Source organism: Hyperoodon ampullatus (assembly GCF_949752795.1).
Source record: "Hyperoodon ampullatus genome assembly, chromosome: 1".
Lineage (NCBI taxonomy): Eukaryota > Metazoa > Chordata > Mammalia > Artiodactyla > Ziphiidae > Hyperoodon > Hyperoodon ampullatus.
The window spans coordinates 194,099,361-194,113,643 of NC_136914.1; the positions used below are offsets into that span (position 1 = coordinate 194,099,361).

Genomic DNA, 14,283 nt, shown 5'->3' on the forward strand with positions numbered 1-14,283 from the left:
TTGATTTAGTTAAGAGAGGTTGGTTGGACAAGGCATGTAATAGAGTACAGCAGTATTTAGAGAAGTGGCCACTGTACCTATTTATCCTTCCAGGCTTCTCTATTGGCTTTTATGCTCTGGTGCAGCACCCTTTCCTTTTTGTCAGTCTTTTCATCAATTTTTAATAACTTTACATTTCTCTCTTATTCCCAGTCATTTCTGTAGTCCTCTTTTGGGGATTTTTTTTTTTTTTTTTGCAGTACGCGGGCCTCTCACTGTTGTGGCCTCTCCCGTTACGGAGCACAGGCTCCGGACGCTCACGGGCCCAGCCACTCCGTGGCATGTGGGATCCTCCCAGACCGGGGCACAAACCCGTGTCCCCTGCATCGGCAGGCAGACTCTCAACCACTGCGCCACCAGGGAAGCCCGGGGATGTTTTTCTTAACAGAGATTATGATCATCCTTTAGCTCTCTAGTACATGAGTTATTATCTTGTAGTGAAAATTAAGTCAATAGAAAGGTGGAATATCTCTTCATAAATAAATGTGAAGTCTACTTCTCTGCAGGATTTCTAGTATGAAAGTTATAAAACATTGCATTTTAGATATTCATCTGAAAAATTAACTACCCCCTGCCTTGATATTCTTTTTGGCATCTTGGACGCTTTGCCATTCCAGTTGACTTTTTATCTTTTCACTCTTTTCTTTATAGACTTTTCTCCATCCTTGTGCCTTCATTCTTAAAACCACTTTTACAGCCTACATGACATATACTGTGCTACCCCAATTCTCACCTTTTCTCTCTGGCCACTCCTATACTGTCTCCACTGACTCTACTTCTTCCTGTCTTCTGCTTTATATATGTGAGTATAGCTAATACCTAGTCCTCCACTCAATTATTCTTTCTCTACAGTCATCCTAGGAGGTCACTTCTATTTTTTGTGTTTTCAGCTATGGAAAGAACTTATAAATCCCTCTTTCCAAACCTGCCATCTCTCCCAAGTTGAAGTATTATATCTCTAACTATTTTCAGTATCCTAGTTGGGAGTTTCACTAATACATAAAACTTAACATGTTTAAAGACAAATTCGTTATACTGTACTTCCACCTAACTTTACTCCAAACATGCTGTTTCAGTTATCGCTACCATCTTTTTTTTCTTTTTTAAGTTTTATTTATTTTTATTTAACACCTTTCTTGGAGTATAATTGCTTTACAACGGTGTGTTGGTTTCTGCTGTATAACAAAGTGAATCAACTATGCATATACGTATATCCCCTCCCTATCCCATCCCTCTAGGTGGTCACAAAGCACCAAGCTGATCTCCCTGTGCTGTGCAGCTGCTTCCCACTAGCTATCTATTTTACATTTGGTTCACTACTATCTTTCAACCAATCATAGAAATTCAAAATCTTGGACTTTTTGACCTTCTACCCTTCCCCTTCAACCAGTCATAAGTCCTGCAAAATTCCCCTCAGTCCACTGCTGCTCACCTTATATCTAGATTTTTGAAAGTAGTCTGAACTGTTTCCCGTATCCTTAATTTCTTTTATTATCCAGGGCTGAGGCTTCAGCCTAAGTGTGTGCAAGCATTCATGGCCACTATCAGGGTCAAGTAGTAAGTACTTTGTGCGCTGTGGGCCATATGGGCTTTGTTGCAGCTATTCAGCTTGCTTATTTTAGCACTAAAGCAGCCATAGACGATAGTGAACAAACTGGCTTGGCTGTGTTCCAATTAAACTTTACTTACGAAAATAGATAGCCAGATTTGGCTTGAGGGCTATGGCCATAGTTTGCCACATTCTAGAATCAAGTATTAACTCCTTGTGTTAGCATTCAAGCTCTTTCACTAACCCCTATCTTGATGAGTTTATCTCCCATTATTCCCATCAGTGAATCTGTCTCTCAGGACACATGATTATTGTCATTTATTTGTGAATACCAACATAAAAGTTGGCACCCATATTTGACAGAGGATTTGCATCCAGAATATATAAAGGCTTGTATTAAGAATATTTAAAACCCTCTAAAACTTTGAGTAATCCTTCCTTTTTGGCATGTTCTTCCCTCTTCTCACCACTGTCCTAGACTTCTGTCAAGACCCAAGAGACCTCTATTTTTCGTGACTTTTTTCCACCTTAGTGAATCCCTTCTGAAATTCTGTAAGACTTGCATTTATTTATTAAATCAGCATTTATTGTGTTCCTAAAGGTACCAGGCACTGATACTGTCTTTTATCTTTTTTGGTTTGTGTTTTGTCCTTGAAACTGGATTATATATTGCTTAAAGACAGAGAAATTATGCCTGCATTCCTTTACAGCCTTCTCAGTCATCTCATTACTCTGTAGTAGGATGAGATTCTCAAATGTGGTGGTGTAGTAGTTGCATGTATGGTTTATACAGTATACCTACTTCAGTTCAAAAGTCAAGAGCAAGAAGGTAATGAAAATAGTAGAGTAAGGACCGCCAAAAGTTTGCTCCTCCATAAAAGCAGTGAAAAAGCTGGCAGAAACTTTCAGAGTCAACTAGTAGGCCCTAAACTGTCACCTTTGGCCGACCTTGAGGCTCTGCACAAGTGGGAAGTGAAGACTTAGGCAGAGTTGTCAACAACCTGGTTGAGTGTTGGAGGTGTGCCCCAAAACTCATACAGAGTCCCTCAGCAAAGACCAGGAGATTTAACTGGGTCCAGGTGTATAAGGAAATCTCTTGTTGTTAGCTGACCACTATGTAGAAACTTCAGTGGCCACATACTGTAAAGAATACAGGCTTTACAGAATTAGTTTAGGAAAGTTGTTAAACAATGAGAAACAAGAAAAAGCCACAACAGCAGTCCCTGAGGAGCAGGCAGGAATTTGATTTCCAGTGTTACCACATTATTTTAAATGTTCAGTTTTCAACAAAATACTATGAGACAGATAGAAACAAAAAAGTATGGCCCATATGTAGGAAAAGAAGCAGTCAATAGAAAATGTCCCTGAAGATGCCCAGACACTGAACTTGGCTAAATATACATTTTAAAACCATCCATTTAAAATATGTGCAAAGACTACAGTAATCAAAACAGTATGGTACTGGCACAAAAACAGAAATATAGATCAATGGAACAGAATAGAAGTCCAGAGATAAACCCACATACCTAGGGTCGACTAATCTGTGACAAAGGAGGCAAGATATATAATGGAGAAAAGACAGTCTCTTCAATAAGTGGTGCTGGGAAAACTGGAAAGTCTACATGTTAAAAAATGAAATTAGAACACTCCCTAACACCATACACAAAAATAAACTCAAAATGGATTAAAGACCTAAATGTAAGGCCGAATACTGTAAAACTCTTAGAGGAAAACATAGGCAGAACACTCTGACATAAATTACAGCAATATCTTTTTTGATTCACCTCCTAGAGTAATGAAAATAAAAATAAACAAATGGGACCTAATTAAACGTAAAAGCTTTTGCACAGCAAAGGAAACCATAAACAGAATGAAAAGACAACCCACAGAATGAGAGAAAATATTTGCAACTGAAGCAGCTGACAACGGATTAATCTCCAAGTTACACAAATGGCTCATGCAGCTCAATATCAAAAAAAAAAAAAATGACCCAATCAGAAAATGGGTGGAAGATCTAAATAGACATTTCTCCAAAAAAGACATACAGATGGCCAGAAAGCACCTGAAAAGATGCTCAACATCACTAATTATTAGAGAAATGCAAATCAAAACTACAATGAGGTATCACCTCACACCAGTCAGAATGGCCATCATCAAAAAATCTACAAACAATAAATGCTAGAGAGGGTGTGGAGAAAAGGGAACTCTCTTGCACTGTTGGTGGGGATGTAAATTGGTACATATATCTGGAGAGTACTGTAATTTGAAAAGATACATGCACCCTATTGTTCATCGCAGCCCTATTTACAATAGCCAAGACATCAAAGCAAATTAAATGTCCATCAGCAGAGGAATGGATAAAGAAGATGTGGTACATATATAGAATGGAATATTACTCAGCCATAAAAAAGCGCAAAATAATGCCATTTGCAGCAACATGGATGGACCTAGAGATTATCATGCTAAGTGAAGTAAGCCAGAGAAAGACAAATATCATATGATATCACTTATATGTGGAATCTAAAAAAATGGTACAAATGAACTTATTTACAAAACAGAAATAGAGTCACAGATGTGAAAAACAAACTTATGGTTACCAAAGGTGAAGGGAGGGGGAGCAGATAAATTAGGAAATTAGGTTTAACAAATACACACTGATATATATAAAACAGATAGCTAATAAGAACCTACTGTACAGCTAAAAGAATGGATATATGTATATGTATAACTGATTCACTTTGCTGTACAGCTGAAACTAACAACACTGTAAGTCAACTATACTCCAATAAAAAAAATTTTTAATGTGCAAAAAACTAAAAGAAATTATACCTAAACATCTACATGAAAGTACAAGAACCATCTCACCAACTAGAGAATATTAATTAAAAGATAGAAATTATTTTTTTAAATGTTCTGGAGTTGAAAAGTGCAATAAATGAAATGAAAAATTAACTGGAGAGGTTCAGTGACAGATTTGAGTCATAGGAAATGAACCCCAAAACTTGATGATAGATTGAGATTACTCAGTTTGAGGAACAGAAAGAAAAGTAATGAAGAAAAATGAGCGGATATTCGGAGACCTGTAGGATAGCATCAGACTTACCAACATACACATAATGGAAGTCCCCAAAGAAGAAGAGAAAAGGACAGAAAGTATATTTGAAGTTTTTGGCCAAAAACTTCCCAAATTTCATGAAAAACATTAAACATCCCAGAAGCTCAACAAACTCCAGATATGATAAACTGAAAGAAATTCATAGCTAGACTCATCATAATCAAACTGTTAAAAGACAGAAAATCTTGAAAGCAACAATAAAGAAGTGACTCATCAGTTACAAGGGATGTTCAATAAGGTTAGTAGCTGATTTCTCATCAGAAGCTATAAAGGCCAGAAGGCAGTAGGATGACATATGCAAAGTGCTGAAAGAAAAAAACCTGTCAACCAAGAATTCTATGTCCATCAAAAATTTATGTTAGGCTACAGAAGTTTCAATAAACTTAAAAGGATTGAAATCATACAAAGTATATTGTCCAACCACAATGGAATGAAATTAGAAACCAATAACAGGAGGAAATTTGTCAAAATTCACAAGTGTGTGGAAATTAAGCAACAGATTCCTAAATAAACAGTGTGTGAAAGAAGAAATCACAAGGGAAATTAGAAAATCCTTTGAGATGAATGAAAATGAAAGCACAACATGCCAAAACTAATGGGATGTGGCGAAAGCAGTGTTTAGAGGGAAATTTATACTTATGAACACCTACATTAAAACAGAAGGAAGATCTCAGATTAATAACCTAGTCTTCTATCTTAAGAAACTAGAAAAAGGAAAAACTAAAAGGAAGCAGAAGAAAGCAATTAATAAAAAGATTTGATTGGGGAAAAATGAAAGAGAATAGAAAAGCAGCAAAGAAAGTTAATGAAACCAAATATTTGTTCTTTGAGAAGATGAAAATCGGCAAATCTTTTACTAGACAAAGAAAGAAAGAGGACTCAACTTACTAAGATCAGGAATGAAAGAAGGGATATTACTAGCAACCTTACAGAAATAGAAAGGATTATAAGGGAATGCTATGAAAAATAGTATGCCAACAAATTAGATAACCTAGATGAAATGGAAAATTCCTGGAAAAACACAAACTACCAAAACTGACTCAAGAAGAAGTATTAAAATCTGAAGACCTATAACAAGCAAAGAGATGAAATTAGTAATTTAAAAGAAAAATGTTCCCACAAAGCAAATCCCAAATGTTTAAGTAAGAATTAACACCAGTCTTTCATAAACTCTTCCAAAAGATAGAAGAGGAATACTTCCCAACTCATTGTGTAGGCCAATTATTACCCTGATACCAAAACCAAAGACATCACAACTTCTGTGCATCAAAAGACACAATCAAGAGAGTGAAAAGGCAACCTACAAAATGGGAGAAAATATTTGCAAATCATAACTTTAGGGGGTTTTTTGTTTTGTTTTCTTTAGACCTCTTTTTAAATTTTATTTTTCTTATACAGCAGGTTCTTATTAGTTATCTAGTTTATACATATTAGCGTATGCATGTCAATCCCAGTCTCCCAATTCATCCCACCAACAACAACAACCCCCCTGCCACTTTCCCCCCTTGGTGTCCATATGTTTGTTCTCTACATCTGTGTCTCTATTTCTGCCTTGCAAACCGGTTCATCTGTACCATTTTCTAGATTCCACATATATGTGTTAATATACGATATTTGTTTTTCTCTTTCTCTACAAATGACCCAATTTCGTTCCTTTTTATGGCTGAGTAATATTCCATTGCATATATGTACCACATCTTCTTTATCTATTCATCTGTCAATGGGCATTTAGGTTGCTTCCATGACCTGGCTATTGTAAATAGTGCTGCAATGAACATTGGGGTGCATGTGTCTTTTTTTTTTTTTTTTGCGGTACGCAGGCCTCTCACTCTTGCGGCCTCTCCCATTGCGGAGCACAGGCTCCAGACGTGCAGGCCCAGCAGCCATGGCTCACGGGCCCAGCCGCTCCACGGCATGTGGGATCCTCCCGGACCGGGGCATGAACCCGCGTCTGCTGCATCAGCAGGCGGACTCCCAACCACTGCGCCACCAGGGAAGCCCCATGTGTCTTTTTGAATTATGGTTTTCTCTGGGTGTATGCCCAGTAGTGGGATTGCGGGTCACATGGTAATTCTATTTTTAGTTTTTTAAGGAACCTCCATAATGTTCTCCATAGTGGCTGTATCAATTTACATTCCCCCCCAACAATGCAAGAGGGTTGCCTTTTCTCCACACCCTCTCCAGCATTTGTATAACTTTAGGGGTTAATATCCAGAATATATAAAGAACTGTGAAACTCAACAACAAAAATAAATAATCCAATTAAGAATTGGGCAAAGGGGTTAAATAGACATTTCTCCAAAGGTGATATACAAATGGCCAACAGGCATATGAAAAGATGCTCAGTCAACATCACTGATTATCAGAGAAATGAAAACCAAAACCACAATAATATATCACCCTTTAGGGACGGGTCAGTAAGGACATAGAGAACCTTTGTGCACTACTGGTGAAATTGTAAATTGTGCAACCCCTATGGAAAACAATGTGGTGATTCCTTTAAAAATTAAACAGAATTACCTTATGATCCAGCAGTCTCACTTCTGGGTATATATGCAAAAGAATTGAAAGCAGAGTCTGGACACCCATGTTCATAGATGCACTATTCACAATAGCCAAGGAGGTGGAAGCATTCCACATATCCATCAACAGATAACAAAATGTGGTATATACAGTGGATACAGCCTTTAATCATTCAGCCTTTAAAAGGAAGGAAATCCTGTCATGTCCTACAACATGGATGAACTTGAGGACATTATGCCATGTGAAATAAGCCAATCACAAAAAGACAGATACTATGAGATTCCACTTGAGGTATCTATTCAAATACATAAAAACAGACAGTATTATGGTGGTTACTGGGGCTGGGAGGAGGGGGGGAAAAGGAGTTGTTAGTGTAAGGTTTTCAGTTTGTCCCAGTGAAAAAATTCTGAAGATCTGTTTCACAACAGTGTCAATATACACAACACTGCCAAGTATACACTTAAAAACAGTTAAGACGGTAAGTTTTGTGTTCTGTGTTTTTTACCACAATTAAAATTGCAAAAAAAACTTTAGAAGAAGGGAAAATTATGACCAGTTTTCTTCATGAATACAGATGCAAAAATCAACAAAATACTAGCCAACTGAATCCAGCAACATGTGGAAAGGATTGTACATCATGACCAAGGTTGGTTCAGTGGTGACATACCATATTACTAGAATAAAGGTGTGAAAACTACATAATCATTTCAGTAGATGAAGAGAAAGCATTTGACAAAATCCAGTACTCATTCTTGGTAAAAACACTCAACAGATTATGACTAGAAGGGAACTGCCTCAACCTGAAAAAGGTATCTACAAAAAACCCACAGCTATCATCATAGTTAATGTTGAAAGCTTTTCCCCTTCAATCAGGAATAAGACAAGGATGTCTGCTTTCACGACTTCTATTCAATATTGTGCTAGAGTTTCTAGCTAGAGTTATTAGACAAGAAAAAGAAACTAAAATCACCCAGACAAAAAAGAAGTAAAACTATTTCTGTTGGCACATGGTATGGTCTTGTATATAGAAAATCCTTAGGAGTCCACAGAAAAAGTATGTTAGCTAAAAAACAAGCTTAGCAAGGTTACAGGATACAAGAACTAGGAATAAATGGGGAATGTACAATCCAAAAATGAAAGTTAAAAATGATTTCATTTTACAGTAGCATCAGAAAGAATAAAATACTTAGGAGGAATATGTTTAACCAAAAAAGGTGTAAGATTTGTGTACTGAAAACTACAATACAGCAAAAGAATTTAAGAAGGCCTCAATAGATGGGAGGGCATCCCATGTTTCTGAATTAGAAGACTTACTTAATATTACTAAGATGGCAGTCCTACCCAAATTGCTCTTCATATTCAATGAAAATTCTAACCAAAATTCTAACTGCCTTTTATGGGACTTGGAATAGTCAAAAACACTCTAAAGAACAAAAACATTGAAGGACAATTTCAAAACCTGCTTCAAAGCTCTAGTAATCAAGACAGTGTGATACTGGCATAAGCATAGACATATAAATGAGTGAAACAGAATTGAGAGTGAGAAATAAATCCATATATCTATGATGAGTTTATTTTTGACACGGGGCAAAGTTAATTCAAGGAGAAAGAATAATCTTTCAAACAGTGATGCTAGAAGAACTGAATATACACATGTAAAAAATGAACTCAAATCCCTACCTCATGCTATGTACAAAAATTAATTCACAACGGACCAAATACCTAAATGTAACAGCTGAAACTATAAAACTCTTAGAAGAAAACATAGGGATAAGTTTTCATGACCTTGGATGTTGCAGTGGATTCTTAGAAGTGACACCATCAGGACAAGCATCAAAAGAAAGATAAATTAGACTATCAAAATTTAAAACTTTTGTACATCAAAGAACGCTATCAAGAAAGTGAAAAGACAACCTGCAGAATGGGAAAAAGTATTTGCAAATCACATGCATGATAAGCCTTTGTATCCAGAATGTGTAAACTGCTTTTACAAGTCAACAACAAAAAGATAATTTTTTTTAAGTGGGCAAGGGATTTGAATTGTATATTTTCCCTGGAGAAATGTCTGATAGCCAATAAGCACATTAAAAGATGCTACACATCATTAGTCATTAGGGCTATGTTAATAAAAATCACCATGAGGTACCACTTCACATCCACTAGGATGGCTATAATTTTTAAAAAAAGGAATAGGTAGAATGTGGAGTAATTGGAAGGAACCCTTATACATTACTGATGGGAAGGTGAAGTGCTGCAGCTGCTGTTGAAAAGGTTGGCAGTTTCTCAAAAAGTTTAACAGAGTTACCATATGACCCAACATTTCCACTCCTGAATACATGCTCAAGAGAATTGAAAACATATGTTCACACAAAATCTTGTACATGAATGTTCATAACAACATTATTCGTAATAGCCAAACAGTGAAAACAGCCCAGATGTCCATCAACTTACGAATAGATAAAATGTGATAAATCTACCCATTGGAATATTAGTCAGCTATAAACTGGAATTAAATACTGATACATGCTACAACATGTACAACATGAATGAACCTTGAAAACATTATGCTAAGTGAAAGAAGCCAAACACATATTGTATGATTCCATTTATATGAGATGTCCAGAATAGGCAGTTCCGTACACACAGAAGGTTAGATGAGCAGTTGACAGGGAAGAATGAGTAGTGACTGCTAGTGGGTGTGGAGTTTCTTTGGGGGGTGATGAAAATGTCCCGGAACCAAATAGTGGTAGTGGGTGCATAGCCTCACGAATATACTAAAAACTACTGAATTGTATGCTTTAAATGGTGACTTCTTTAGTGTTTGAATTATATTTCAATTTTTTTAGAAGTCAAAAAAAGTCAAGCTCGACAATTGCGTTAGCTGGTGGAGATACTAACCATACCATTCTGAAAACAAGAGAAAAAACATTGTAAGGTGTTTGGGCTTAAAAACAAAAACAAAAACAAAAACTTCAATAATCATTATCACAAGAACTAGAATTTGTTGAAGTGTATCCTAGAACTGGAAGCCCATCTAACTTGTGACATGGATCACTATCTTACTTCAGATCTAGTCTTTATAACTCTTCTAAAAACAAAGGGATAAAGAGTAAAAAAAAAAAAGCCTCTAGGGTAACCACCTTAGAAGCAGAAAGGAGCCTTTTTGGAACTGTTCCTCTTCTGGCCTGAGTCAGAAGGGACCAGTTAAAAGGCAAGGGGATTGTACCGTGAAAGGGAAAGTTAACATTCTTGAAACACAAACCAAATCTTTTCCATATATTACTTCTTCAAATATACAGGTGTGCTGAAATGTTGATCCCCTCAGGGCAGCAGAGCAGGGTCTGGGCTACACATCCACTGCCCCAGGGGTCTCCCTTTTAACCCCCCTGGGTGTAGTACGAATGTTTCTATTTCCTATGTGTGTCATGAAATGAAATAGGGAAGAAGCACTGCTCTTAGGGTCATCTCTTTAAGGTTCTCCCCACCTGCCTTATCATCATCTACTGATCGCTCTTAATTGTCATTGCCCCTCTTAAAATATGTCAGCTACTTTTCAGAGAGCTATACAGCAGTTCCCAAGTGCACCTAGCTAGGAAACAACAAGGTTAATTTGGTGTACTTATATTTTTATAGAGAGAGAATGCATAATTGTTATATTTTTATTTCCAAAGTACTTACAAATCAATTATTAAATAATCCAAGATGGAATTTTGTTAGCGATCGATGTCAAACTTTATTGGATTATAAATTCCAGAAATAAGCTTTTGCCTACTTTTTAAAATCTTTGCTCTTCTGACATCTCTATACTTACTAATAATTTTGAGAAGGTTATAAGTAATGACGCCAGGTCATTTCTGCAGGTTCTTTCAACATTAGATTTCCTCGCAGATAAGAATACACTTAAAGGGTCTTCCAGTACCCTCACATTATCCTCTGACTTAACTGGGACCTATGAAACATGCTAACAATTATTTATAAGCTGTTTAGAGCAAGAAAACAGATAGGAAACCCTGATGAGGTTGAGATGATGTGAGCAGATAACAGAGAACGTCTGTGTGTGTATCTATCACTTTGTTTTCATGCTGACTAGAATGTCAGTCTTCCCATTTGAAATGGGTAGAATACGTCTTGTTTTAGATGTGACTTTTAACTTCTGTTTTCTTTTAATGGATACTTTACCATCTGAATTGTGATCAGGTGTCATTTGTAGGTTAGTTTCTGTTGCTCTTGGCTGGGAAATATATTTTGCTAGGAATATATTTTGACTGGATAGTTCTACTTTTTGACTTAGTGAATTAAAGAATATCTCCAAATTGTTGACCTAATTTCCTAAACATAAGTAGAAGTAACGCTTTATACCTTTAAAAAATTCAATTGCTGGGTTTTATTTTTATTTTAGTATTGATAACTTTTAAGGTTTGGGAATATAGTTTTGTTTCACAAATTGGTTCATGTTTATCATGTCTACAACCTCATTTTGACTCATTTTGGGTGTCCATTCTAGATTGGTTCTTATATTTTAGTAATGTTCAGGCTTAATGAATGAATTAGTACTGCTAACGAAATGCGAAAAATCAAGGCATATACAACATTGTTTTTCCAGTAAAGTACTGCCACAGCCCATCAGACACTGACTGGGCATACTTCTCCCCAACCAAGAGTTCATACTATACGACTTCTAGTTGGTGGGGATCTTGTGGCCTAACTGGCTTCTCTCTGTTGAACCCAAAGTCTCCTCAAAGCCCCATTTGAAATCACTGCTTTAAAAAAAAAAAATTTATGTTTGACAGTTTTTTTTAATGTGCCTAATTCTTTCAAAAGTGACAAAATGTTTGACAGTTTTTTTTAATGTGCCTAATTCTTTCAAAAGTGACAAAATATTTTATATGCTTTTTGTGACTTTATTTTCAATTAAACTCATGATGTATTCTTTACCAAAAGGTTTAGAGGAATGCAGATTGCGTGTTTGCAAGGATTTTCCTAGTACACATGATGGTACGTGATATTCTTGAAGAATATCATCTAAGTACCCAAGAATTAGGAGCATTCTTACTCACAAGTACTAAAGAGCTCTAAATTGAAACATTTTCAGAATACATCTTAAATACTCAAAATAATAGTGGAAATGACACCTGTAGTGTTATTAAAAGCGAGGTAAAATATTTTCATTAGTAATTTTTATTTCCTTTAGGGTTTAATGAAGAAATTCATTCGGTGTTCTACACGTGTAACTGTGGGAACTATTAAAAAATTTCTAAGTTTAAAACTAAAACTTCCAAGTTCTTATGAGGTAAGTTAATAATCTAATCTTGATCATTTTGATAATTCTAATCTGAAGTAAAATTCTAACAAATTAATTTTGTGGAAACTTTGGTTACTTTCATGTTAAAAATTTTTGGAATGTAATATTCTATTTGTGTAATTTGTGTTTTTGAATTTAACATCCTGACTAAAACATGATACTAATAAACCTAACGTTTTATAATTAGAGGAGATATTTAAATAACATTAAGTATTCTTGAAATAAATATCCCAGCCAAATGGATATATATTTTTTAATGCCAGCATGCTTTATGGTATGTCTTTTTTTTTTCACTCTGAGACCTTTCAATCCATTTTAATGAATTCTTTATAGACTTCTTTTTCAGAATGTAAAACATTGTCTTTTTATCAAAGGGATTTTGTAGTGTTCATTTAGTTCTGTAACATGCAAAAATGATATTTGCTTAGACCTAAGTAAAACCAACATACTGCATCTGCATACATGTAGTCTACTAGTTTCTTACAGAAGTCAGTGGCCCTGATGTTGATCACAGTACAGCTTGTAATGTGTGCAGTGTTAGAGAATGTTTATGACCCTATAGCTCTGGCTATCCCTTACAAGGAGATGCAGCTACCATTTCTCACCTGCCCAAACGGCAGTCTTGCAACTTGTATGAATTTCCTTTCCTCCCCTTTGAGTTCCTCTAGTCACCATCTAAAACAACTAAAGATCGAGGCTAGCTTCCTGTATAAACAGAGACATCAAAGGAAAAATAGTTTTTCAGGCTTATGTACAATAGTATTCATATGAACAGTCATAGCAGAAATTAAACAGGATTTGAACATAGGCATTGACAAGTATTAAGTCTGTATTTTGAGGAAACCTCTGAACCTGACCTTATTTTAAAATGTCTTGCAAATGACTAATTAATCTGTGGATTAAGAATTAATTCTTATGTGTTTTGTCCTATAAAAAAATTTTCAGATATAGTAACTTTTACATAAGGAAAAAAATTGTGAATGTTAAAGCCATATGTACTTGATAAAAGTAAAAAAAAAAGATTTATAGATATAAACACAGTGAAATAGAAAATGAAATTGTTTTTATAATTTGGTTTTGCTCTTTATTCTCTTCTTGCAAAATACCACTTGCAGTTTTATTTCCTTACTTTCAAGTGTGACTCATTGAGTTATTTTCTAGTTTTCAGGAAGTTGTTAGAGCTGAGAGAACTGTTACTCTCATACAGTCTTACCACTGGCACTTACTATATACATTTCTCTATAGACTTTTCTATAGAAAGTATGAAAGGGGGAGAAACTGAATTCACTGACATCTCCTTATCTATCCCAATGCAAAGAACTTTCCCTATGATTTTTAGTAATATTTACTGTTCCCCCCCTTATTTTGCTGCCCCACATATAAGGGGATGATTTAATGAAATACCTAACAGCTGAAGTGTCTACAACAGTACTGGTAACTGGGACAGGATGGTTTGGTTTTCAAATGACAATAACAGAAGCTGCGTACCTAGTTGGGAATTGCATCCTAAGTAAGTCCCTTTACCTCTTTGCTTATGAATTTATTTTACAGGCAAGATAAAGAAAATAAAACTATCTACTTTGTTCTTTTAAAAATAAAATGGTGTCTGAAAAACATTCTGAGGTTCATTTAAGTCACCATAAATCATCCAAAAATCAATATAATTTAGCTAATAATTTATCTAGTACAATTGGAACTATACTCATTTTAGACTTCAAGTTCAAAACTCCAGTCTCTGTCTAGCCAGACAAGAAT

The 14,283-nt window shown here is 35.6% G+C and overlaps 1 protein-coding gene across 2 annotated transcripts in view; it reads left to right on the plus strand.

Moving 5' to 3' along the window:
- The window catches only part of PCGF5 (polycomb group ring finger 5), a gene marked incomplete at both ends in the record, with an annotated part of 56,218 nt that overhangs the window by 27,392 nt on the left and 14,543 nt on the right, over positions 1 to 14,283 (plus strand). For both annotated transcript variants that reach the window (XM_079705190.1, XM_079705191.1), the window contains one exon: positions 12,418 to 12,516. In XM_079705190.1, coding sequence (XP_079561316.1) covers positions 12,418 to 12,516 — 99 coding nt within the window. The remainder of the gene's footprint in view (positions 1 to 12,417; positions 12,517 to 14,283) is intronic.